The sequence below is a fragment of the Rhizophagus irregularis genome, chromosome 3 (genome assembly GCF_026210795.1).
Source record: "Rhizophagus irregularis chromosome 3, complete sequence".
Classification (NCBI taxonomy): Eukaryota; Fungi; Glomeromycota; class Glomeromycetes; order Glomerales; family Glomeraceae; genus Rhizophagus; species Rhizophagus irregularis.
Window position 1 is genome coordinate 3,300,263 of NC_089431.1, and position 24,982 is coordinate 3,325,244.

The following is a 24,982-nucleotide window of genomic DNA, read 5'->3' on the forward strand; positions in this document are numbered from 1 at the left end:
CGATAAGAATCGATTTTAAATCGAATCTCGAATAAAAATCGAATCTACTTATTGTGGCGCAGTTTCGTTAATTTGACCGTAAATTATTATTTGTTCATAATCGTTAATTTTTCGCCAAATTCATAATTCCGCCCGCGAATCACGTGACAGAACACAAACTTCCTAAAAAGGAAATTTTATCTCCCAATAAAATTCAAGTTGCTATCGCACAAGGTTGTACAAATTTCCAAAAAGGAAATTTGTTCGTCGATCACTGTAATTTTTTTGTAATCACGTGATATGTGTTTAAACACACATCTACCCCAGTATCGCCAGAAAATTTTTTCACCCCCACGTGACTTTGGCCGGCATTATGAGATTTGGCTGGAATTAAGAAATTAACCATGTGTCGAATAACGTGTGATGAATAGGATTTTAGACACTGAAAAATGCTAGGGTACAGAATCACTTTATAAAAAATGAGAAAGTGGAGGGATGTGACACGGGTGACAAATTATTTAGGGTCGCGTGGGGGTGAAAAAATTTTCTGGCGATACTGGGGAAGATTTAAACACACCTATTATAAATAGTATAAAAAAAAATCGGTATTTGCGAAACGATTAATCGCGATTAATCGATTTTAGAATCGATTCTAATAATGGGAATCGATTCCAATCCCTACTCTAACGACGGCAGCGATTACATAAAAAAAGAAAAGGCATCACGTGAGACACAAACAATAATAAATGCACCCAATAGAATTCTGGGAATACCAGATTTCACTCTGATAGATATGAAAATTATTGAAAAGCCTAAACACCAATCACTAGTTATACCTCCTGTAACACAAATAAAACTTAATGTACAAGCTTAGCCGTATACCCCAAGAGGAAAGAAGTGTGTGACATATGCCAATATCACAAAAGTGTTCCAGTTTTCGACAATTTCTATACGTCACCTTCCTTGAGGATAAATGGAATATCAATCTATTTCGCGAAAGGTAAATCTAACGCTAAATAAACGCAGCAGCAGAAGATTAAAAAGTCTAAGCTTACACTGAAGAAAATGATTTCAACTGTTATGACTGGATATACACCAGAAGATAAGGCTAATGTCTGTGAGATAGTTATTTATGATATCCACTCCACCATGCTATAACTTGATATCCTTACGAATCTAGAGAAATAGGGTCAGGTAATTGTGTTCAAAGTAAAGACGTAAAAGAAGTATTCGACTGTGACTGTGTCTATTGACTTCAACAAGTGAACTTTGACGAATTGGAATAATGGAGTTTGGACAGCTCTGTTTAGAAGAATGCCTGTATGATAGTTTCCTGTGTCCTGAACTCTGAAGCAATGTAAAGAACGTGAGAGATTTCAGGTTGTAGTTATGGATATTTTTAAATCTGTTACTAACAATGTAGTATACAATACGGAGAACCCTGCCTAATCGATGCTATCGCAATTAGATGGTACTTTACCTTTCAAGATTATTCAAGACTGTGGGTGTAGGAAGTTGATCGCGTATTTTGACACTTAGGCAAGCCTAAATAAAGCATTCAATACAGATTTTAACTTTGAAGAATTTAAAGGTGTTTGGACTTGATATTTTTCGTCCACTTTGAATCGGCCTAAAAATAAGCCACCAAAGAAGATGGATTCTACTTAGAAGTAGAACTAAGACAAGAATCCAAATATTTTGCAAAAGGACTTAGATGGACAGAAATAGAAGGAAAGTCTTTAGGAAATAAGAAGCAATCTACTTTAAAAAATAAAGGCTTTGATGGCAATGACAAACTTACAATTTTAGCTGAAATTAGGGTATTGCTAAAATCACTGACCAACTGACGGGAGGACTGGACCAAATTGGAGTTTTGGGATGTTAGAGTACTCGCCATCTAGTCTAAATTTTATTAATCCTTTTTTTTTACCCTATTATTTTTGTTTAAAATCCTTTTTTTTTTGTTTGTATTACAGTAGGTCTTGTTGAATTTTCCTAGGATTGAGACTAAGAGGAGGGCATCCCCTTTAAGAAAGAATAATTACACATTGGACTTACTCTCATAGTCCCAAATTCAGCCTGATAGTGCACACGTGGGATCCTCTTGTAAGATAATGAGTTGTTTATTAGTTACTAAATTAGTTTAAATTTATGTTGTATTACTCGTATATGTATTAACGTGAATTTAATTTTAATAAACTAATAAATGTGTTGCAGCGACAAAAAAAAAAATATATGAAATATAGAAGCAAATAAGAAAATCTGGGCGCTATAATATCGAATTTTGTCTTTATCCTTCTTTTTCCAAGGTGTGTAAGCACAGTTAAATATGAGGTCCAAGGTCTTTATCAAAGGTTGTTTAAAGAGAAACTAAAGGCAGTTAGTTCCACAATATTGGATAAAGGTTGGACTAAATATTACACCGAAAAAGCCATTGAAATTCCGTAAGAGGTAATCCGTTCCGTGAGTTATCCCAAAATGGAAGTTTTCTTCTGAGTTTTGAATTATTTGTTGTTGTACTAGCAGTTTTCATAAAGTATTTAAAAACGCGTCAAATTTGCGACATGTTTTGATCCAAAATGCTTCGGGTGGTGTTCTAATTGGAAGTCTTGTGACTTGACGAATAGGAAACGCCAGTGGGTGTGAGTAATAAACAATAGGTATTGAAAAAGGTGTAGAAGGAGTTAAAGGCAAAATTTGTTCGTATTATTTGAGTAGGCTAGTTAAAGTCTCCTGAAGGTATTTTTGTGTGAAGTGCTTATGGTGTCGTAGAGCCATCACGTGTTTCTTGATAGCCTGATCGAGTATTTTGAAAAATGATACTGTAGTCTGTTGGTATAAAGAAAATTGTTGTGAAGAAAATCCACAAAGTCCTTGTTGTTCAGGAGTTCATTGATCGCTCTTTTCATGTCCAAGATTTAGATATTCCACTTATAAAAGGTAGTTTAATATTATTCTCATCTTGTCGTAATCTAAAGCTTGCTTGTTCTGGGTGATACGCCTCTCCAGACCATCTTGAGTCCAGGGACCCCACAAAGAAGAAAACCGCGTAAGATAGGAAAAAATAATGAAAAAAAAATTGTATTTAATACTAAAATAAACCACTACAAATTCTTTGCTGTCAAGGTTTTACTTGAAGTATTTGAAATAAAATAAAAGTGTATAAACTATAAGTAAAAAAATAAAAAAATAATAAAAAATATTATTGAAAAATTATGGTCCAAACGTTTAGCAGAAAGAGTCCCCTTAAATATAAAGTACTGTGATTCAAAATAAATATTAAACTATTAATAATACAACTCAAAGGTAATGTATAGTAAAATGCATTTTTAGTAAGGTTGCTTATCTAAACATCTTCAAAATCTTACGATTAGTTTCGTCAAAATTTTACTATAGATTTATTATAGTTTTGGCAGAGTTTTGGCAGTTTCGGCATTTATAATAAGTTTCAGCAGTTTCGCTTTTCTCCAAAGTTTTGCCAGTTTTTTAATATAACTTTAATATAGTTTCAGCAGAATTTCGCTTTTTGGCGAAACGCCATCTTGCCTAAACCCTTAGGTTTCGGTAAGCAACCTTAATTTTTAGTAATAACTCAGTCAATATTAATGCTAAAAATGCGATTTTATTATCATTAGATTCATCTCATCAAGACAAATCTAACAAGTTTAAATTATTTAAAATCCAATTACTGAATCGCTTAAAAATAGGGATATGTATGATAAGAAATTTAAAAATATTCTTAAAATACATAATTCTGACTAGAATTAACATATAGCAAATTCTAATATGAGTTGTATAAGAGATGTTCAGGGTTTTATAATACTATTGAAGCAATACTTTTAAATATAATAATATAGTAATAGTAATAATTTGAACTTATATAATAATATAATATTTTATAACTAATAATTAGTTTAATATCTTTTCTGGTTGAAAGGAGGGAAGGAATAATTTAAACAAATATAATACTTAAACATATCAAAATTTTCAGAAGTTTTGGTAAAATCAGAAATATTTGGTACATTCAATTTCAAAAAAGAGAGGGGGTACTTTAAACATATATAAAATAATTTTCAAAAATAAAAGGAAGGAAGATGTTAAACTAAAAATTAATGTGAAATAGCTTTATTAGAAATATTTTATTAAAATAAATTAATAATAGTAATTTCATATTTTTATAATTGCTAGCTAGTAAGTAGTAATAAATAATTCAATAAAATATTAAAATTAGTATTATAAAAATGGAATTAAAAAATTGGCTACAAGTCTATAACAATTACATTAAATAAAAAATATAGATTTTATTAATAATGAATTATATGGTTTATTTTAATAATATTTAATAGTTAATTTTCTTAAAAGTAAAAAATACTACTAGAATTTTAAATAATATAATAATATCAAACTATATGAGTACTACATTTATTTTTGTAAATTGAACCATTTATTGATATTTTTTATTATATACTGAAATTGTGATAATTTAAAGAATAAAATTCTTATCATATTATAAATGTTTCTTAGATATTTTTGATATTATTTTTACCAATTCGTAGTTAATCAGTTTGACCATTTTAGCCTGACTTTGGCTTGGAGTCAGACATATTCTTAGACAATTGAATCTGTTTAAGGACATTATCACTGCCACAGTCAACAATTACTACTTATTTTGCCCAATAAAAAATAAACACTTCAATTGTTCATAATAAATAGCCAAAAGTCTTCTTTTTGAAAATCGATTCGCTCATCGTTATTTCAAATGTCTGAATCGAACAATTCTTTAAACAAAGAACTTTCTTCTTCAAATAATACTGGGGGAGATAATAAAATTAGAATATTCATTCGCTCCCCGACAACACCTTTACCTGACGGTTATTCTATATTAACTAATATTGATTCTTCGGTTCTTTATTTGAAACAAACAATCTTCGAAACTCACCCTTTAAAACCTGTGGTCAGAGATCAAAAATTGATCTATAGAGGAAGAGTATTAAGCGATAATGACCTGATTGAAAGTATTTTGAAAGACGGACTAGAAACAGACCAAACCTTTCATTTGGTCGTTAAACCCTCCTTCCAAGCTATTGCTGAAACGACCGGAATACCTATTTCCCCTCCTAATTCTCATTCGTCTTCTCAAAACATTAGATCTCAAGATTATACTCAATTATTACAACAGCAGAACGTTGCTGATAATGCCCAAAGTACTGGGCACTTTTATATACCTCAAAATTATGCTCAATACAATTCACAGAATCAACAATTACCGGCAACTAACCTGCAATTTCAATTTCCAATGGGATATTATTATGTTATGATCAAGTAGGTTCTGATTAAAGAATAAGAATTTTTTTATTATATTTCTTGATATTAATATGTATATGTTTTTTTATTAGTGGATTACCTTATCTTATGCCAGTTCAATATCCATTTCCTTATACGTATCCATATATACAAACACAACCACAGATGGGTGGACAAATTCAACAACAGCCACTTGTTGCTCCAGTGGAAGAACAACATCATGATAATGCTGCAAGAAATCAAAGAAGAGCTGCCACGTTGTGGTTAGTTGTTAAACTTGGTTTCCTTGTATATATTTTTTCGCAAAATGCTAGTGCGGAACGAATGATTTTGTTATATATTTCTGCTTTGGTTATTTTTCTGTAAGTAATTAATTTTCACCATAAAGCTGTATTTATATAGACTATAGTATATTGACGTAAATTTTCCTCTAGGTACCAAACGGGTCGTTTGCGAATAGTACGGAGACGCAGAAGAGTTTTAGTACCATTTCAAAATGAGTTCTTTGGTAGGTAATAAAAATTTTTCAATATATTATTATAGCAAATATATTAAACTCTTTCTTCGTATTTGGAAGTTCAACAAATGGCACAAGTTCCAGCTGTCCATAATCAGGCAGGAAATCAACCAAGGCCAGATGGAAATCAAAATATTTTAAATCAAAACAACAATACATCATCATCGTCATCATCGAATACTACTTCCTCCTCATCAAGTAGTAGTAATAATTCTACAGATAACAATAATACACCATCAACATCAACAGCCGAACAACAGAACAATATGAATGATAATGTAAATGGAGCAAATGAGATTATCGTACCGCAACAAGAGAATGGACGATCAATTACTTTGCAGGATATTGAACATGCATTATGGACCTTTGTGGCCTCTTTAATACCCACAAATGTTGCTCAACAGGAAGAAGTTGGGATGTAGATAAGGATAGAGATAGATTCAAAGCATTGCAATTTTGTTTAATAATCATGCAAAAAATATTCGATTGTACAATTATTAGAGATTGTACATGAACAAAGAAATTACATTCTTTATTTGTAATAAGATATAATTACATATTAGTTAATAATAAAATTATTATAGAAGCAATAATAGTTATTTATATTAAATTAAATATATTTAATTATCATTCATGACATTATAGTAATGTTTTATCTGATCTGTTCTTTGTTACTGAATGAGAAGAGACAGGAAATAATTTAATTTGTCATTAATGTAGGAATATGGAAACGAATAAAAATTTTTGATACTTGCGTTTTTCAAGATTATTTAAAGTGGATTCTGAGCAACTGGTAAGCTTTTCAATTGGTTACTAGTGTCTTCAGAGAATGATGGATTAATTCATAAAATTCTTTCTTTATATGAGAAAAAATCCGTACCATTGATAAAAGAAGCCAGTTTCTTCTCAAATATTTGATTTGTTTTCTCTTGGGCAACTTCATTTTTCAAAAGCTCAACGACAATCAAATCATGCATTTGCTATAATATTTTTAGTAATATGAGTAAGGTTAATTTGGTTTTAAATATTAAATATTAATTTTCTTACCAAATACTTCTCTTTTTCAGATCTCAATTTCTTTACGATAGAAAGCTTTTCATCCTCTAATTCCTCAAATTTGCGTCTATATTCATTAACTTTATCCTCACTGAATAAAAAGAATTTTATAAATGTCGATAAACTAAAATAATGTTACTTTATGATAAATATAATAGTTACATTTCTTTTTTTTGACGTGAAACTAGTTCATTGGTTAATCGGGACATATCTTGAATAATTTTTTCGCATTCATTTGATATATGATCTTGTTTACTTTTAACCTTATTTTCCATACGATCTATGATAAAAACAATATATTAAATAAGTACGGTAATGAATCCTATTTATTCAGTTACCATGAAAAGCTGCAAAGATTTTAACCATATCTTCTCTATCAAATAGGTAAAATTGATTTTATTTAATAAACTAGTCAATAGTTATTTGATAAGTAATTTGTAGTAAAATTACCCATCCTGGTCAAGACTGTTATTAGAATCATCCTCAAATGCTTTTTGTAAACTATTATGACCCGAATATTTTTGCGACATACTGAATTTTCATTTAAAAATAAGTCGAGAATAGATTGAACAGTATCCAAGGTGCTTTATTTAGGAGGTATAGGAGGTAAAGAACTTTTGAAAAAGTTTGTGAGCGCAACCATGTTTATGAATAATCAATCGGCTGAATATTATTGGCGGTTGAGATCGCAAGCAAATGATTAGCTATCAAAATCTAATAACGCGTAAATTACCAGAGCGCACCTCAATATTATGAAAACTTCGAAGCCGCGTTTCGTACTTTTCTTTTCTAAAATTATTATATGGTAAATAGAAAATAAGAATATATTTCTAGTGTCAAGTTTAACTCATTTAATAAATTATTTGGAAATAGATAATGGACCAATATACGAGAAAAACTTCTTTGCCACAACGTAGAGCCACTTTAGCTAATATTGCGGATTCAAACCAATATTTAGCTAGTTTAAGGCAACAACAACCAATGTCAGCCATTCGTCAAAAACGTCAGTCAAATTTTCCTCAAGCTGGACGCGTCTCAAAAGTTGTTTCCGAAGTAGTAAATCCAAAAGGTTTTGGGCGTGCTGGAAGAAGTTCTATTAGGTGATTATACTCGACTTTTAAAAAATATTTCTACTCTTAATCACATGAAATTTAATTATAAATATTTTATAAAAGGCCGAGTTCTGCTTTACAAACTATACCACAAGATAGAATAAACGACAATAATAATGTTAGACAAAAAGACTGCCGTCCGTTACGTGATAAACAGTACCAAATGGAATCAATTAATTTAATTATTGATTTTTTAAGAAATTCTAATTATCCTTACCCAATTGAACAAAGAAATTTATCAAGCCCTATTGCGAAAGATTTTCTTAATATTTTTAGATTCTTATATAATCGTTTAGAACCTTATAAAGATATCCTAAAAACTGAAGACATTGCTGGAGCTTTAAAAGCTATAAAGTATGAATATAATATTTTCTTTTTTGTCATAATAAACTTTAATTCTTCATTTAATATTATTTAAAAGGTATCCATTTATTCATGATGTCTCAAAATCTTCTTTACAAGCCGTTGGGAACCAACAGACTTGGCCAATACTTCTTGGTATGTTAAAGTGTTATATAATCATTCTAATAAAATTTTATTAGAACTAATCCTTGTTTTTTTCTAGGAATGTTAAGATGGTTGGTGGAGGTTGTCGCTGTAAGTATTGAAACGGTTAATTTCATAAAATTAGAATAAAGCTTACGTAAATGATTATTTAATTTATTTAGATGTGGGAAAGAGTCGAAACATTAGAAAATGATCAAAATGTGATGAGTTTAGAATTTTTGTTTTTTAATTATCTTGCTGATTCATATGAATTATTTCTTAATGGAGCTGACGAATATCCTGAACAAGATGAAGAATTATCAATTAATTTTGGTACGAAAAATTTATTTAAGAATAAATATATGATTTCTACATGATTAACATTAAATTATTAGAGCGTATGTGTGAGGAACTCATCAAGACTAATGATGAACTTCAAAGTGCTGTCAATGAATTAGAAAATGAATTAAATCGAATGAGTGAAACAAAAGTAAGAAACTTGTTTTTTATATACATATAGAGCATATAGAGACTATTGATAAATTTTTTTAATCAGGATCCATTAACTGAAGTGAGAAATGACAATCAAACGCTTCGTTCGGATATGGATAAATTTAATAGTTATACAAAACATTTGGAAGAAAAGAAGAAAAAGCTTAGTGAATCTATTACAAAATTAGAAGATCAACAAAGGACAATTGGTAACATTAATTAATCTATTTGTTGTTTAAAAAGTTCATTATATTAAACTAATAAGCATACGTATATATTTTAAAAAAAAATTTAGAGCTGGAATTAAAACAAAATGAAGAAGAAAAAGAAAAAATACAAAGACAAGTTGATTCTCAACCAATATCTCCTGATGATGTTGAAAGGATGCATAAAGAAAGTGAACAAATAACGAATAAGCGTAACGTTATAGCAGGGAAAATGAAAGAAATTAATAAACTACAGTGGGAAAAAAAATTAGATGTTGAAAAAGAAATTATTGAATTAGAGCATTTAATCCAAAGCCATAATTCTAATCTATTTAGAATTGGTCTTTTACCTTCGTCTTCAAGATTGGCTAATGGAGAAAATTTTGAATTATCAATTAATGTCGAAGCTGATAGAATCGAAAAAATCATTTCTTTGGATTTGAAAGATACTGTCAGGGTAAGATATAAAAATAAGGGTATTTTCTTTAATTATTTACTTAATTAATCATCAAATTGGTTTAATTTTAATAGAACAAACTTGCAGAAGTTCGAAAAGAATTTATTAATGAACTTGATAAAACTCAAGAACAAATGACTCGTGCTAATGAAGATGTACAACATTTAATTGATGACATTGGAGATAAAGAATCGGATTTACATAACTTGGAAGAAACTAAAAATTCTCTTTCAAAACAATTTGATGAATTAAAAGAATCTGACCAAAAAGAATACGATAATTTAGTTAAACGAATTGTTGCTTTTGAACAAGGAGTTAAACAATCGAAATCTAAAGGAAACTCTAATTATATTGAATGTAAACAAAAACGTCAAGAAATTCAGATTCAGTATGTATTTAATATTAATAATGTGTCATTCGAGTCTTTAATATTTTTGGTTCGTAAAGGAACTAACTAAAATCATAAAAACTTTTAGTTATGATCATATTTCTAGAGAGTATCATAATGCGAGAGATGCTGCGATCAATGAATTTAATCAGATTAAAAATGATCAAGTGCGTAGGTTACAAAATATTTCAGCTGCTATTACTAGTCTGACACAGTTATCTAGAGATTATTTGAAAGACGTAGTGAAGAAAGAAAAGCATCAAAAAGTTCATAGTTGATTTTTTTTGGACTAATAATCTGGTACGTTTCTTTAACATATTTTATATAATTCATTTTTCAGACTATGATATACGTAATAATTCAACTTAAAAATGATCAGATCCTATTACATTATAAATTATAAATTTAATTTCTTGCTATCACTGTCTTCATTAAAATAAAAAATGGTTTAATTAATATCTAACTATTAAAATAGTTGGTATAAGCCTCAACTAAAAAGTATTAATGTATACGTATTAAATAAAGTATAAAGTAGAGTCATGTGTATTATTATATATTGTATTAAATACAATTCTATAATATATATGTACATATTTTTTTTTTAATCTAATTGTTCCTGTTCTACCTCGCCGGGAGATGTAACTGTATTCTTCGTTGATTGAAGAACAGATCCTTCTGGGACAAAAAAATCAGACAATCTCATAGGTCGAATGTTCACTTTCTGTACAAATAAAAATAAAATATTTAATAATAAATTAAGAGAGAAAAGCATTTAATTTTTTTAATTTTTTGAAATGATAATATACATCAGGGTCAATATCTGTCAAATCGCCGTCTGATGTAGAATGGCTACGCATATATTCTCGTATTGGTATCATTGCTGCGTTTCGACATGCCTCTTTCAAATCACTGCCTTTAAAATCGAATAAAAATAAAAAATAAACGACTTATTTAAGAAGAAAGGTTAAGTATAGATCACATATAAATTACCTGAAAAGTTAGCAGTTTTCGCTACTAATTTGCCAATGTCGAAATTATTCTCCAAATGTTGATCTTGAAGCATCTAATTAATTGCAATAAATAAACCTTAATATATGCTAATAATAAAAAAAATGGCATGATCTTTGACTCTTACAATATCTAAAATGTTTTTTCTTTGTTCTTCATTTGGTAAACTGATCGCGAATCGTTTTGGCATACGACGAAGAATAGCATAATCTATATCATTCGGCCTATTTGTAGCACCAAGAACCTAATTATATTTACAAGCCATAATTATTAACATTCACTAAAATTTAATTCCGGGCTTATAATTAAAATTAATTAAATACAAAATAACTTACGATTATGCGTACGCTATCATCTGTAGTTAGGCCATCCCATAAACTATTTAGAAAATTTTAGAATTATTATTTAGCATATAATTAATTATGCATCATGAATATTAACATTCGAGAATTCCCACCTCATAAATTCGGCCTTCATCATTCCAGTAACCTCATGATCACTACTTCGCCTTTCTCTCAAAAATGCATCAATTTCATCAATAAAGATGATACAAGGTTCTAATTTTTTCGCAACTGAAAATACAGCTGATACAAGTTTATTGGATTCACCAAACCATTTGTCCGTTAATGTTGATACATGAAGATTTATAAATGTGGCTCCAGATTCACGTGCAAGAGCTTTTGCAAGCATTGTTTTCCCGCATCCAGGTGGACCATGAAGCAAAACACCTTTAGATACGCCCAACAATCCGGAAGGTGAAGTGAACAAGTGTGGATAAGTTAAAGGATATATAACCGATTCTCTAAGGGATTGAATAATTGGATCAAGTCCTATATTTTAAATAAATTTTAATTAAGATTGACAAAAAAAAAAATAATGTAATTCAAAACAATTACCTCCAATCTCTGAAATTAATTGAATTTTAAGGGAAATGATCAGTAAAAAAAAACAATATAAAGAATATTACTAAAACCAAAAATAAAAGCATAAATTACGTTTGAAATTAATGGAAATTTCTTCCGGAAAGATTACTTCGGACAAGATTACTTCTTCGTACTCATTTAGTTTCATGTTTTTTCTCTGTAACGTTTAATCAAATATTCAATTATGATATCACTAAACAGTATAACAACAGTAACACTTACTCCTAGTTTTCCTAGCACTTGTTCACTTTTTGCCTTAGCTTCTTTCTTTTTATCCTTCATGGGATCTAAACTACTAAGCACATACTTTACGGCATAGTAAAGTGCAACCTGAGATATTGCAAAAACCACGACTAATAAATATAGAGTAAGAAGGAATTAAATTAAAATGGCAACCTGTGATCTATATTAGATCATAAAAGATAGTTTACCATCGAAAGCATATTTCTTCGCGGTTGGTGGCGGCATTTCGTAAAACTAAAACTATCTTAGATCAACTATAAACTGTTCATTCAACAAATTTATACGGTAGCGCTGCCGCAGATCTCACGTGATTCTAAAATTTCGATAGATCGCTATAATTTCAAACTTAGATCCTACTCTCGATTTTTGGTAAAACATGGGTAATGTTACAAACGAAAATATTATTAATTTAAATACTGCTATTACTTTTGAAGCTGAAACATTCCGAAGGATTCAACCCGAAGAGTACTTACGTAGATACATTCAACAGCATGTTAGACCCGATGGTAGATCCTTCAATCATTTTCGCAAAACAACTGTAAATTTAAGTAAGTTTTTACCTTTATTTAGCTAAAATTCCACATTAAATAAATAAGTTGACGTGTTTCTTTTAGGTTGTATAACAACGGCTGATGGCTCTTCAATGGTACGAATAGGAAATACGACTGTAATTTGTGGTATTAAAGCTGAAGTATCAGAACCAAATGTAAATTTTCCTAAAGAAGGTTATTTAGGTAAAAATATTTTTCTCCGCAATTCTTATTCATGCACTTTAAATTTTCTATTATTTATTCCTTTAATGTATTTTATAGTTCCAAATGTCGATCTATCGCCCATTTGTTCACCTAGGTTTAAGCCTGGACCTCCGAGTGAACAAGCACAGGTCTTGAGTGAAAATTTAAACAAATTATTAAAAAAGTATTGAGCTTAAATTATTTATAAGATTTATCCTTTTGACCATTTTTGCTGATTGTAATACTTTTTTTATAGTTCGAAAGTAATTGATTTAGAAACATTATGTATTGAAGAAGGGAAAGCCGCATGGGTTTTGTTTGCAGATCTTGTTTGTGTAAACTATGATGGGAATGTATTTGACGCGTGTGTAATTGCATTAATGTCTGCTTTAATGAATGGTAAGCGCATTAAACATATTTAAAGAAAAAAATTCAAATATTAACCTCATATAGTCTTGTAGTGAGACTTCCTGAAGCAGTCTATGAAGATGGTATAGTAAAGGCTACTGAGGAAAAGACAATTATTCTTGGCCTTATACGGATAACTTATTCAGCATCGTTTGCCATGTTTGATGGGTAAGTGAATTATATTTACCTTAAAAGTCATTTTAAAAAAACTTACATAAGAATTCCACAGACAACATTTATTGGTTGATCCGAATGAAATGGAAGAATCAATCACTAAAGATGGAATTACAGTCGTAGTTGATGAAACCGGAAAATTATGTAATATATGGAAAACTGGATCTTCATGCTCATCAGAACAATTAAAAACATGTATATCAAAAGCTCGTGATAGATATGCAGATATAACTTCAATCATTGAAATAGCAAAACAAGCTATTAAGAAAATTGAATAAAATTATTTATTTTGAACTTGGGAAATGAGAAATGCAAGTTCCAAAGCTACATCTTTAATTCTTTTTGACTGATCATTTTCAGCTCCAAAATGGCCTCTTTCCTTATCAACTTTTAAAATTAACAAATTATCATTTTTATCTATTAGTTGTTTTATTCTCATTCTAGCTACCCATTTTAATGGGTGCCAGTAACTAACTCTTTGATCTTTCATGGCTGCCGTAACCAATATTGAACATGTTTGTTGTGATTTTATAGATGAAATATTATCATATGGCGCGTAACTAGCAAGATACTCATAGGTTTCTTTATTCTCAAGAGGATTTCCCCATTCGTTATACTCTATTCGAGTGAGTGGTAAATCAGAATTTAACATACTTGATAGCGGGTCCAAAAAAGGAACTCTCAAAATGATTGCGCGAAATAGATCTAAGAAACCAAATAAAAATATACCAGCTTTATTCAAAGAAGTTTAGAATATTTAAAAAAAATTCCCCTACCTGGTCGCATATTAAAAGCAGCTCCTGCGAAACAAGAAAAAAATATTAACTTAGCAATATATAATATTAGCGTAGTTAAATCTTACCTAATAATAATCCTCCGGCACTAACACCTATTGACGCAACAAGAGATGGATTTGAATATCCAGTCCTAATAAGATAATCAATTACCGAAATCAAATCGGTAATCGAATTTTTCTTGTTCATCAATCGTCCTTGGTCGTACCATGTGCTACCTAATTCTGAGCCTCCCCTAAATAAGAAAAATTTATAGACAAAGATAATAATTAAAATATTCCAAATAGTTTTTACCTAACATGTGCAAGCGCAATTATCCAACCTCTTTCTAACAATGAAAAATGTTCAAGTTGAAAATCAGGCTCAATGGAGACTCCATAGGTCCCGTATGATCGAATTAGTAATGGATTTCTACATAAAATAGAAATTGTCTTAATTTCATAACAATGAATCAACAATTAAAAACAAATAGTACTTGTTATCCAGGGTCAAAGATTTTTTATGTAATAAAGTAATTGGTATTTTGGCACCATCCAACGCGTTTGCATAAGTACGATAACAAGTGTATAAGGCGGGATCAAAATCTGATTAAATTAATAAATTACCAAATAGTTACTAAAACAGCGCGTAAGAGACATCAATACCTACTATTGATAGGATTAGATCTTACTGAACGTAGTCTCCTAGTTTCCATATTATATTCATATGTTGATGGGTGAGCGAATGGAGAGTCACAAGTAAATCTTACAATATCAGTATCATAATCCTGAATCATAAGAGGCATTTATTTATTAATAAAATAATATAATTAACATAGTAAACTTGTAAACTCACAATGTTTGTTTCTGGAGACACCACACAAAATTTTGTTGGTAATTCAATTTGATGCATATCTTGCGAAACGAAATTGTAGCAAAGAATTATAGGCAATCCTTCTCTTTTTGCAAATAATACGGCAAATTTCTGAAAAAAAATTATAGAAAGAAGTTGTTAATTTTTATTTTATTTTTTATTTTTATCTTTTTTTTTTTAAAAAAAAATATATAAATAATAAATAAAAAGAATTTACGCGGAATATATCAATATCTTCTATTTTTTCACTATCTTTAACAGTGAATATAGTTTCCCAGTTTTTTTTGTCACACTTTTCAAGACTCGCACGGACCAATTTGAAATTTCGTGCATTATCAGCATTCGTCAAAATGTACAGAAATTCCTTATTATACGTTAATAATATATATAAATAATTTATTTATTTATTTATAATATAACTTTTCTTTAATTTACACGTATATAATTCTACTTACATCATGATGATCAACGTAATATTCTAATCCTATTGAGCGTGGTTCAATAAGTTTTAGTTCGGGAAATCCTTTAGAAAAATCATGATACGCATCAAAAAGTCGTACTTCAGAAGTAGAAAAACCATTCGAGTTTAACGTAATAAAGGACTATAAACCCATTAAGAATTTAGTAAATTGAAAATGAGACAAAATAAATAAAAGATGAACATAACCTTGTCCTTTGTAACTGTAATATCAACAAATGATGATTTATCCTTTTCTTCATATATAAGAATATCATCTTGTGGTGAACTTCCAATATGGTGCGCATAAACTTTGTAAGGTCTGAGTTGTTCATCTGTTATGGTATAGTAAATAATCTTACTATTACTTCCCCATACAAAATTAAATATTTTTTTTAATTTTTCATCATATATTATTGAATTTTCATTCAAATTTTTAAAATGTAATACACCAGTTTCTTCGCCCTCTTGTTCTAATAAGTAAGCAAGCTTTCTATGATCAGGTGATATTAATAACGATCGAATATGTTTATTTGTTTCTCTCAACCATTTCGAGTCCAATAAAACCATTTCAGTTGAGGGAAATCCCTTTTTATTACGACAATATTTAAGTCCATGTTCAGTTAATATTGTATAATATTCATATTCGTCCGCATAAATTTTTATAGGTGCCATAGTTCCAGTTCCTTGAGTAATCAATTTTTTTTTCAATTCCTATACGTTAAAAGCGCGTATAATTCATCAATGTATATTAAATTTATGATGTAATATGTAAGAATTCTTACGTAAGTTAAACGTTGTTGTAACAATTTGGTGCCTTTCATAACGGATTCAGTATATCTATTATAAATATAATTAAATAATTAAATAATTTATTTGTTGAAAATTATATTTACGGCATATTTAAGAAATTGCTCACTCATTTTCAGCTTTAATATATTTTAGGACATCCTGGAAATGATGAATTCGTGTATTAGAACTTGTTATCATATTTCGCGTCTTTATTAAAAAGTAATATCATTAGTTACGTGATTTTTGGGATTCTGCATCCATTGAAATTCATCGCTGCGTTTAATTCCAAAATACATCGAATTGACTGGTATTTGTTTCGGAATTGGTGGTTTATAAACCTTTCTAAAAAGAAGCGACGAAATTGTCAAGAAAATATTTTATCGGAACTAATATCACTTAAGTGCTATTACCTTTGTACCAAATTAATGAAGTTATTAATTGTAAAGGAATGAAAGCCGCGTAGCTTAATTTCATTGTTCTACATAATTAAAGAGAATTTAATTAAAAAGTATTTATGCACTGTTTGAATTATATATCATTAATTGTGCACCTTCCTTCCATTGGTGTTAATTCCTGCATTGTTGTTAATAAAATTCCTAAACGTATTCACGTAAATGCGCATGGGTTCTATGATTTTTTTAAAAACGCGAAAAATGATTTCCGTAATCAGATGATCAACATGTTGAATATAGAAAAAATGAATATATGGAACAGATGTTTTTAAGCTAAGCCACAAATCATTTGTATCATAGTATTATGATCGATATCATCTAAGCGATCGATTGCATAACTGATAAAATGTTGAAATACTTTCCAGCCTTAATGATTTAACACAGCCACGTACAAGTCTCACACATATATATACCTGTATTAATTAAAAATTCCTGTGTAGAGAGAGACATATATATATACACACATATATATATCTTAAAATATGTGCTTAAACGCGTCGATTTATTTTTATTAATTTTATTGGTATTTCATTAGTTAAAAGTTTTGTATAATTTCCTGAAAAAGAAATTTTTAAATCTAACACTAGGTCTTTTATGGCATAGAATAATCGTTTTTTCTTAGCTGAATATACTATCTGTTGATTTCGCCATGAAAAAAAGTCGGTTTAATTCTATATTTACTAAACGTCCGACAAAATGTTGTTGTTGTATCCCATTCCGGCCGGGTACCATTATTCTATGCATTTTATTATTTGTACGCATATTCATATAAGAAAGTGCTCTGGTTTTTCTGAATAGCATATATTGATGTCGATAATTTGTACGTGTTTTACAATAGATAAATGGAATTTGGAACGCTTCAATATTTCTTTCTGAAATTGCTGGTAAATATAATCATTTAATTAGTTCCCAAATACATAAGCATTAATTTTCATCATCTTACACAACTTAGCTTATTCGCAGCATACTGCAAGGGGAGTTCCGGTTTTGCTAGGACTGTTTTATTTTCTTGTTGTCCCAATATCAATATTTGGAATATACGTAACAAGTAAAGTAAATAAGTTGATTTATTAATTCTCTACAGCACCTTTCTTATTCATTCTAAGTTTTCTTCCCTCCTCTCTTATTTAATAGAAAAATGAAAAATTAATAGAATGGTTTTCAACATTATTTTGGATATCATTATCGTTATTATTAGTTTTACATTTAATTGATTTAATTTTATTTTTTACATGGAAAAATGATGTAATTAGTGCATGTCAAAATGATTTAAGTTATTTTGTTCCTTCTAATTCTTCTACTGTTCAAGTTGCTTTTGATCCTAACGCTTTTACTAAAAAACAAGTTGACGATGCTTGTGTACAAGCTGTTAATTTATCTTTATCTTGGAACCTTTTTGATTTTATCGTTTTTAAAGCGATTGTATATGTAAGTATTTTACTCTCGTTATTTTATGTTCATAATGCAAACGTCGGTTAATACATACTATTTTTTTTTTAAAAAAAAAATTAGTTTTATTTTGGTGCAGTAGTTAGTGCTTACAGCAAAAACCCTACACAAATACCAACTGATGTCAAAATAAATACAAATCCTGACAAAGAAAAAAATGATAAAATGGCTTCAGGAAAACAAGAACTTTCTTTAGATGAAGTAAAAGGTGATTCAATTAAACCAAATGATAGTATAAAGTTAGTAGGCACTTCTCGTACTGACTTTTCTATATAAATTACAAAATTAATTTAATATTTGGAAATATAAAATGGTTTATATAAAATTTATAATTAAACTGGTTCAACAGGAGTAAATTTAAAGGAGTAACAGAATCTTAGGGCTCGTTTATTTGTTTGTTTATTCAAATGTCATTAGAAATGCAGCAATTAATCTAGCCGAAAACTTTATAATACAATATAAGAATAAAAAAATACATTTGGAAAAAAATACCTATGAAATCATATCTAGATAATGCAATAAAGATATAAGAAGATTTCCCGGATCCATTCTGAATTTCCAAAAATTAATAGCTTTCCAACCAATGAAAAAGTTAAGTCATCCGTACAGAATTATTTATCATCTTTCCTCAGTAATATTGCCTTCAAGATCGTATATGTGAATATTAAGTTTAGAACAATGATCTTTTTTTACACTATCGAAAAATCGTTTCTTTACTAACTTTTCACAACCCATTATATTGACATCCATTAATTGGTGCCACTTAATATCTTGAATATTATCTCCTGTAACAGATGGAAAGTATGATAAATGAATATAATTAAGATGTGGGGTGGTTCTTGCTACAACATCCAAGAAATGTCCATCATTCTCGAAATCCCTTCCTTCTAATGCCAACACTTTCAAATTTGGTGTATTTTCCACAAGATTACAGAATAACTTCTGATCTTCCTCTCTCAAAGGCATCCACAATTCTTCTAATTGTTCTCCACAATTATCTGCCAAATATTGAAGTGACTTTGTATAAATTTCTTCCCAGTTGTAGTCTGTAATATGTGGTGGTTCAATTTGAAGGTTCTTGATATTTTTCCATGATGTTAATAATGTATAGAAATCTTCCGGTGTCTCTTTCCAATCACAACAATGAACTAATGCGCGATCTATTTTTTTACAATCGCGAAGTGCTCCAATAGTTTCTTGATTCGCGACATGCATCATTAAATCAACTTCTCGAACAGTCCCAGTAACCATTGAAATAATATTGCTAACAGACGGTAAATTGAGTGTATCATCTTTATTGGGCCCACGTAACGCGGATGTATGAATTTTAACTCTCCGAACGGATCGACACGATTCTGATATATCTGAAAAAAAAGTATTCATTACAGGTGGAAGATCCTCGGAAATATGATCCGTGGTAACGGAGTTGAATCTGACTGCAAAAGTATGCATGTTAGGTACTGTTTTAGCAAATTTTACAATACCGTTCAATTTCTCACTTAGCGTAGACTCTGTTTCATTTTGTTTAGGATCATAATCATATTCTATATAGATCTGTCTGGTATATTTACCATAACCTTCTTGGATTATCCATTGAAATAGCTTTTCCCAGTCTCGTTCTGCGTCAAGTTGAAACAATACTTTTTGCCATATTCTCGGTACAGCTATTTGACGCCAGACTGAACACACCCTAGAAACTCTAAAAAGATCTGACTGTTCTTGTGAGAAATGATTGTCAATCGCATTGGGTATTTCCGACTCATATACTTGTTCGTCTATAATTCCTCCCCATAAATATTCAAATATTTCAGTAATGAGTTCAGGAGGTAACTTATGGTTTGGTCGTAAAGTTTGTTGTTTTGGCTTTTTTTTACGACTACTTGTTCGTGGCATTTTGAAATAAATAATAAGAGGGAAACTTTAAATACAATAAAATAATAAACGGACACCAAAATGTTGTTTACTGTAATAGTTAATCATGTGTAACCTCTTCGATCATCATAAATTGAAAACTTTTGACGTCATTAAATTTCATCTCTGATCATTATCATAGTTCGCAACAATGTCTGTACAAGATGTCGAAATGGACACCGTTGACGAAGTTGTTGATGCGCAAAAAAAAGCGGCAGAAGCCGATGCTTTGGTTTTGGCTGGTACACATTTTCATTCACATTTTTTACGAAAACATTTTGAAATTTGATTAGAACTAATACCGATTCACTTGAATTATAATAGATTTGAAACAAAACTTTGTCCTTCTTGAGCGTGCAGTAGCTACTTTTGAATCACGATTTATCACAAGAGTTTTAAGAACTGCCGCATCCATTCGAAAGCGGTTGAATGCAGAAATTTTGTCTCAAGCGATTCGAGATGTTTATCCAAGAGGTCAGACAATTCTAATAAACCAATTTGTATAGATCACGACGAATTTAGCTCTTAAATGAGCGTAACATTTCTCACGAAAGGTCATCATCAATATGATTCATGAGAATGTCACGAAATTATTCGTTTAATATAATTGTTTGCCTAACTGAAACCATTAACCTTTGAACTTTGAAATAGATGCTGTTGATAAAAGAAGACTTCTGAAATTCTTGGGAAAGGTAAACATGTTAATTATTCTTTCTTTCCTTCTTTCCTTTTAATTTGTTAAAGCTTTATTATCATGAAGGACTCAGGAGTTATGGATGTTGATTCGGATGACACGACAAAAGATAATCCACAAGTTTTACCCGAAATTGACCTTTATCTTCATCTATTGGTGATGATATATTTGTTGGATAAACAGGACTATTATCAGGTTAGTAAAGTTAGTATACAAAATTAATTTGGATTTCTAATTTATAATTACTTCCTATAGGGTATTTTACTTTCCAATGAAACAATCCATAAAATTCAAAATTTGAATCGTCGTACATTGGATCAATTGTCGGCGCGTATATACTTTTATTATGCACGTTTTTATGAACTCACTGAAAAATTGGCAGAAATTAGACCGTATGTTTAAAGAATGCAGTTTTTTCTTAATGTTCGTTCTGTTAAATTGATTTAATTACTATTATTTAGTGTATTGTTAGCCGCCCAGCGAACAGCGACTTTGCGTCATGACAATGATTCTCAGGTAATTAATCTATTATGTATGAACTTAAAAAAAAATCGGTTTACCTGATTTACAGAAAATTTGACATATACATTTCAGGCTACATTGCTCAACCTGTTGCTAAGAAATTACTTTTACTATAATCTTTATGACCAAGCTGATAAACTTGTCAGTAAAACGACTTTTCCCGACACTGCAGGAAATAATCAACAAGCTAGATACATGTATTATTTAGGTAAATAATATGTAGTAACTTTAGCGAAATGACTTTTTTATAAATACTAATATCATTTATTTCCAGGTCGTATTAAGGCAATACAACTTGATTATACGGCTTCACATATGCATTTGAACCAGGCTATTCGCAAAGCACCCCAGAATACAACTACAGCTGGTTTTCAACAAGCGGTAATTATTACTTCTCTGTTTGCTTTTTCCGTGAGAAATATTAAAATAATTTTGCATATTTATAGGTCTATAAACTGTCCATTATTGTTCAGCTTCTCATGGGAGACATTCCCGAAAGATCCATATTTAGGCAACCGGTTTTAAAAAAGCCATTGGTTCCCTATTTGCATATCGTCCAAGGTAAATTTTATGTGATTTAAGAAAATTTAATTTAGCTGTAATTTTGATCATATGTACTCTTTCATATGGTAGCCGTGCGTATTGGTGACTTGTCAACATTTCAAGAAACATTGGCCAAATATGGGGATGTTTTCCGCAAGGACAAAACTTTTACCTTGATACTAAGGTAACATATATACTCGTCTTGGTGTAAAATAGAGTTTTTTATTGTTAAAAATTAAATTTTATAAATTTTATTTTTTTTATTTAGACTTCGACATAACGTGATTAAAACAGGTATTAGAATGATAAGTCTGTCCTACTCTCGTATATCTTTACGTGATATTTGTTTAAAATTACACCTTGATAGTGAAAAAGATGCCGAATACATTGTTGCCAAAGTATGTTTCAGATATTTTATAATAAATAAAATACATGATATATTAACATATTATTACTTTTTTCAGGCTATTCGAGACGGTGTTATTGACGCTATCATAGATCATGAAAAAGGATTTATGAAATCAAAGGTAAATAATATTTCGCTATTTCTATATCAATAATTTTATAAGTATAATTATTTGATTTAAAAAAAAAATTTCTTTAAAAATATAATTTAGGAAAATGTTGACATTTATTCGACGAATGAACCTCAGAGTGCTTTTAATGCTCGTATTACATTTTGTTTAAATCTTCATAATGATTCGGTAAAAGCAATGAGATTTCCACTTAACGCACATCGTAAGGAGTTGGCTTCCGCTGAAGCACTTCGTGAAAGAGAAAGAGAACTTGCAAAAGAAATTGCAGAAAATGATATGGATGATGACGACGAAGTTGCGGATTTTTGAGAATCCGATGGTTTTTTTTAATTATGTATAAATTTTGTCTTGATAAATTATGATGCATTTGCAAGATGCATAAACTTGCGACATAAAATAAACAAAATGTTAAAATATATTAATTATAACTATAAATATAATTAAAAATAAAGTTCTCCCAAATTTAGATGACCAATCTACTCGAATATGCGTAACTATGATTATATCTTAGCTAAGTTTATTAAAGAAAAAGTTTGCACTCAATTTTTTATTACAAAAAGAGCCGTATTAGAATTACTCTTCATCTACGAAAATTTTAATTTGTTTTGCATCAGCATCCATCATTTCTAAGAGTAATTCTGACCGGTCTTTAAGATCTCCCATATCTTTTTGTTTCAACCATTTTTTCAATTCTTTAAGTCTTTTACTAATTAAGTCATCAGCAACCACATCCATCTCTTCATCATCTAATCCATGAACGATAACCACCTTTCCCTGTTTTTCTTGTCTTAATGTCTTTGCATTTACATAACTTTGTAATATTGAACTTAAAAAAAATATATGACGCCATATTGCAACTGGTTCCGTTAAATTTCTGGTGTACGGTATACTGTATAAAAATATTTTTGTTATTTTCACTAAACTTAACGACGATAAAATTAGTTTTTTTTCTTTTTTTATATTACTAAGGTCGCTATCAAGAAGTGCTTTTTCAATAAGCTGATATTTAAAAGTATTAGACAATAAAGTCTAATAATTAAGTTCAAAGAATTAGTTTATTTAGAATAATTACATTAAAGTTCAATTAGTTATACATACTTGTAGAAATGATATCATTCGAGACGGTTCGAGTAGATTTATTTGTAGATACATTTCATTTTTCAATGAATCACGACAAATATGACCTGCATATGAAAGAATAATAATCTATAATAGAAACAAATTATTATAAATACATTAATACTTAAATTTTCCGTTCTTAAATTAAATTTCAATATAAAAAATTTGGTACTTTTTTTTACCAATAACATAAGTAATTTTTTACCTGATCTAATAATCTTTGTGACAGACGAATTGCTTCCATCGGTATTTCTTTGGAAAATACCGATGTTATTAGAGAATCAATAACAATTCTAAGGTTCGTACGTGATCTTGTAACTAGTCGTAATAGTATGGAAGAAAAAAACTTTCCTAATCAAACAAAGAATGAATATTCATTAGATAATCTACCTTCAAATGTCCAATAATACGATGTTAACGTAATCTCTCTTACTTTGTTTAATTCGCATATCAATCTCAAATACGTTTACGATTTGTTCAAGGAATAGTAAAATTCGGGTAGACTTTGAATTATTTTTTTTAAAAAAACTTATTAAATAAAATTTTAATTAAAATACGTATATATATATATATATATTATGCCTTACCTGGTCGTTGTCATCAATATTTTGCGTTAAAGAATTAAATTTATCTTTGATAAACGCCCAAAAGCTATCATAACCTACTGGCCATACTTCTTCAGGATCTGAATGATTTTCGAAATTCCAAATATTTTCAAATGCAATTGATCCGGTTGTATATAACACATGTTGTAAAATTTTATAAGATTTAAAATTAATGTCTTTATCAACTTTTGGGTTAACAATGATCTCCATCATTTTTCTTATATGAAGTCTTCATAGAAAGAAATGTAATGTTATTATTGCATTCAAAAGACTTTGAAATATTGAAAATTTGCTTACTTTGGAGGATAAAATTGTTCATTTTGAAAAGAATCCAAAAGATCAAGCGCTGCGGTATCTTTTTGATAAACAAATCGTTTTTTCTAATCAGAATTTCTCTTTTAGTATTAATAAATTATAAAATAATATTTACAGTGTTCTTCGTCGAGACAATTTTCGATCAATGATTGATAAGTATTTGGCATTATCTTTGAATTTGTGGAAAACGTTTTTATTGATTTATTCAATTTTTCATATGACTCTACTATTTCAGGGTATACTTTCAACATTTCCTCTGCTTCTTTACGAACGCCTTCTGTTTCTTCAGTTTCACAGAGTAAGAAGTACAAATTACCCTCCTAAAAATATAAATGCAAGAATATAAGTATGAAAATATTTTTGATTTTATCTCTTTAAACCTCAATACCTCTTCTTTTCTATCGGAAATGTATGCCATTTTAAAGTAAAATTTTCTTCTGGTGAGAGACAAGAA

The 24,982-nt window shown here is 29.4% G+C and overlaps 10 protein-coding genes across 11 annotated transcripts; 5 read left to right on the forward strand and 5 right to left on the reverse strand.

Moving 5' to 3' along the window:
• The first annotated feature begins 4,690 nt into the window (after nt 1-4,690).
• OCT59_020822 (uncharacterized protein) lies at nt 4,691-6,442 on the forward strand. Its single transcript, XM_025316614.2, has 4 exons — nt 4,691-5,301; nt 5,376-5,645; nt 5,718-5,791; nt 5,861-6,442. Exons 1-4 carry the CDS (start codon nt 4,739-4,741, stop codon nt 6,220-6,222), a joined length of 1,269 nt encoding a protein of 422 aa, XP_025180136.1. The 5' UTR covers nt 4,691-4,738; the 3' UTR covers nt 6,223-6,442.
• Nucleotides 6,443-6,570: 128 nt separating this feature from the next.
• On the reverse strand, nt 6,571-7,386 carry OCT59_020823 (uncharacterized protein; the record flags this gene model as incomplete). Its single annotated transcript, XM_066149418.1, has 6 exons — nt 6,571-6,620; nt 6,681-6,780; nt 6,848-6,947; nt 7,019-7,136; nt 7,195-7,229; nt 7,307-7,386. 6 exons carry the CDS (start codon nt 7,384-7,386, stop codon nt 6,571-6,573), a joined length of 483 nt encoding a protein of 160 aa, XP_065990325.1.
• Nucleotides 7,387-7,658: 272 nt separating this feature from the next.
• OCT59_020824 (uncharacterized protein) lies at nt 7,659-10,275 on the forward strand (the record flags this gene model as incomplete). The annotated part of the gene is made up of 11 exons (XM_025325654.2): nt 7,659-7,661; nt 7,730-7,956; nt 8,032-8,322; nt 8,390-8,466; nt 8,534-8,565; nt 8,637-8,787; nt 8,850-8,944; nt 9,011-9,155; nt 9,242-9,609; nt 9,684-9,997; nt 10,086-10,275. 11 exons carry the CDS (start codon nt 7,659-7,661, stop codon nt 10,273-10,275), a joined length of 1,893 nt encoding a protein of 630 aa, XP_025180138.2.
• Nucleotides 10,276-10,426: 151 nt separating this feature from the next.
• Nucleotides 10,427-12,423, reverse strand: OCT59_020825 (uncharacterized protein). Of its 2 annotated transcripts, none has more exons than XM_066149420.1 (10): nt 12,360-12,423; nt 12,151-12,258; nt 12,001-12,085; nt 11,902-11,910; nt 11,463-11,835; nt 11,341-11,383; nt 11,133-11,249; nt 10,988-11,060; nt 10,804-10,910; nt 10,427-10,718 (listed from the first exon to the last, which is right to left on the reverse strand). In XM_066149420.1, the coding sequence occupies exons 1-10, from the start codon at nt 12,369-12,371 to the stop codon at nt 10,599-10,601; spliced, it is 1,047 nt and encodes a 348-aa protein (XP_065990326.1). In that variant the 5' UTR covers nt 12,372-12,423; the 3' UTR covers nt 10,427-10,598. The 2 variants fall into 2 exon arrangements, with proteins under 2 accessions (XP_065990326.1, XP_025180139.1); XM_025325655.2 differs by having other exon boundaries at nt 10,428-10,718; nt 12,151-12,281.
• Nucleotides 12,424-12,540: 117 nt separating this feature from the next.
• Nucleotides 12,541-13,821, forward strand: OCT59_020826 (uncharacterized protein). The gene is made up of 6 exons (XM_025309246.2): nt 12,541-12,719; nt 12,786-12,905; nt 12,984-13,089; nt 13,162-13,304; nt 13,367-13,481; nt 13,543-13,821. Exons 1-6 carry the CDS (start codon nt 12,548-12,550, stop codon nt 13,763-13,765), a joined length of 879 nt encoding a protein of 292 aa, XP_025180140.1. The 5' UTR covers nt 12,541-12,547; the 3' UTR covers nt 13,766-13,821.
• OCT59_020827 (uncharacterized protein) lies at nt 13,768-17,004 on the reverse strand (the record flags this gene model as incomplete). The annotated part of the gene is made up of 15 exons (XM_066149421.1): nt 13,768-14,192; nt 14,264-14,287; nt 14,350-14,516; nt 14,576-14,692; nt 14,757-14,865; nt 14,930-15,047; nt 15,116-15,244; nt 15,351-15,497; nt 15,589-15,735; nt 15,801-16,304; nt 16,376-16,430; nt 16,510-16,541; nt 16,619-16,724; nt 16,793-16,860; nt 16,933-17,004. The coding sequence occupies 15 exons, from the start codon at nt 17,002-17,004 to the stop codon at nt 13,768-13,770; spliced, it is 2,220 nt and encodes a 739-aa protein (XP_065990327.1).
• Nucleotides 17,005-17,287: 283 nt separating this feature from the next.
• Nucleotides 17,288-18,767, forward strand: OCT59_020828 (uncharacterized protein). The gene is made up of 6 exons (XM_025316618.2): nt 17,288-17,357; nt 17,438-17,588; nt 17,673-17,718; nt 17,787-17,887; nt 17,969-18,262; nt 18,347-18,767. Exons 2-6 carry the CDS (start codon nt 17,484-17,486, stop codon nt 18,557-18,559), a joined length of 759 nt encoding a protein of 252 aa, XP_025180143.1. The 5' UTR covers nt 17,288-17,357; nt 17,438-17,483; the 3' UTR covers nt 18,560-18,767.
• On the reverse strand, nt 18,623-20,211 carry OCT59_020829 (uncharacterized protein). Its single transcript, XM_025316619.2, has one exon. The coding sequence runs from the start codon at nt 20,174-20,176 to the stop codon at nt 18,902-18,904; it is 1,275 nt and encodes a 424-aa protein (XP_025180144.1). The 5' UTR covers nt 20,177-20,211; the 3' UTR covers nt 18,623-18,901.
• Nucleotides 20,212-20,345: 134 nt separating this feature from the next.
• On the forward strand, nt 20,346-22,921 carry OCT59_020830 (uncharacterized protein; the record flags this gene model as incomplete). Its single annotated transcript, XM_025316620.2, has 13 exons — nt 20,346-20,436; nt 20,519-20,668; nt 20,846-20,886; nt 20,955-21,083; nt 21,144-21,280; nt 21,350-21,404; nt 21,483-21,618; nt 21,685-21,791; nt 21,857-21,971; nt 22,044-22,137; nt 22,222-22,351; nt 22,418-22,480; nt 22,571-22,921. 13 exons carry the CDS (start codon nt 20,346-20,348, stop codon nt 22,796-22,798), a joined length of 1,476 nt encoding a protein of 491 aa, XP_025180145.1. The 3' UTR covers nt 22,799-22,921.
• Nucleotides 22,790-24,967, reverse strand: OCT59_020831 (uncharacterized protein). Its single transcript, XM_025331922.2, has 8 exons — nt 24,917-24,967; nt 24,644-24,848; nt 24,511-24,568; nt 24,196-24,442; nt 24,042-24,111; nt 23,814-23,959; nt 23,588-23,695; nt 22,790-23,518 (listed from the first exon to the last, which is right to left on the reverse strand). Exons 1-8 carry the CDS (start codon nt 24,944-24,946, stop codon nt 23,063-23,065), a joined length of 1,320 nt encoding a protein of 439 aa, XP_025180146.1. The 5' UTR covers nt 24,947-24,967; the 3' UTR covers nt 22,790-23,062.
• Between the last annotated feature and the right edge of the window lie 15 nt (nt 24,968-24,982).

Excerpts from the sequence above, each read along its gene's own strand:
- OCT59_020822 (XM_025316614.2), top strand. The coding sequence starts at position 4,739 with ATGTCTGAATCGAACAATTCTTTAAACAAAGAACTTTCTTCTTCAAAT. Across the intron at positions 5,646-5,717 it reads TCTGCTTTGGTTATTTTTCT|GTACCAAACGGGTCGTTTGC; the intron begins GTAAGTAATTAA and ends ATTTTCCTCTAG. Across the intron at positions 5,792-5,860 it reads ATTTCAAAATGAGTTCTTTG|TTCAACAAATGGCACAAGTT; the intron begins GTAGGTAATAAA and ends CGTATTTGGAAG.
- OCT59_020825 (XM_025325655.2), bottom strand. The coding sequence starts at position 12,396 with ATGCCGCCACCAACCGCGAAGAAATATGCTTTCGATG. Across the intron at positions 10,911-10,987 it reads GAAAACTGCTAACTTTTCAG|GCAGTGATTTGAAAGAGGCA; the intron begins GTAATTTATATG and ends TCGATTTTAAAG. Across the intron at positions 10,719-10,803 it reads TGACAGATATTGACCCTGAT|AAAGTGAACATTCGACCTAT; the intron begins GTATATTATCAT and ends TTATTTGTACAG.
- OCT59_020826 (XM_025309246.2), top strand. The coding sequence starts at position 12,548 with ATGGGTAATGTTACAAACGAAAATATTATTAATTTAAATACTGCTATT. Across the intron at positions 13,305-13,366 it reads AATGTCTGCTTTAATGAATG|TGAGACTTCCTGAAGCAGTC; the intron begins GTAAGCGCATTA and ends ATAGTCTTGTAG. Across the intron at positions 13,482-13,542 it reads TCGTTTGCCATGTTTGATGG|ACAACATTTATTGGTTGATC; the intron begins GTAAGTGAATTA and ends AGAATTCCACAG.
- OCT59_020828 (XM_025316618.2), top strand. The coding sequence starts at position 17,484 with ATGAAAAAAAGTCGGTTTAATTCTATATTTACTAAACGTCCGACAAAA. Across the intron at positions 17,589-17,672 it reads TTCTATGCATTTTATTATTT|ATAAATGGAATTTGGAACGC; the intron begins GTACGCATATTC and ends GTTTTACAATAG. Across the intron at positions 17,888-17,968 it reads GAATATACGTAACAAGTAAA|AAAAATGAAAAATTAATAGA; the intron begins GTAAATAAGTTG and ends CTTATTTAATAG.
- OCT59_020829 (XM_025316619.2), bottom strand. The coding sequence starts at position 20,176 with ATGCCACGAACAAGTAGTCGTAAAAAAAAGCCAAAACAACAAACTTTA.
- OCT59_020831 (XM_025331922.2), bottom strand. The coding sequence starts at position 24,946 with ATGGCATACATTTCCGATAGAAAAGAAGAG. Across the intron at positions 24,849-24,916 it reads TTTCCGATAGAAAAGAAGAG|GAGGGTAATTTGTACTTCTT; the intron begins GTATTGAGGTTT and ends TTATATTTTTAG. Across the intron at positions 23,519-23,587 it reads GAATGATATCATTTCTACAA|ACTTTATTGTCTAATACTTT; the intron begins GTATGTATAACT and ends CTTAATTATTAG.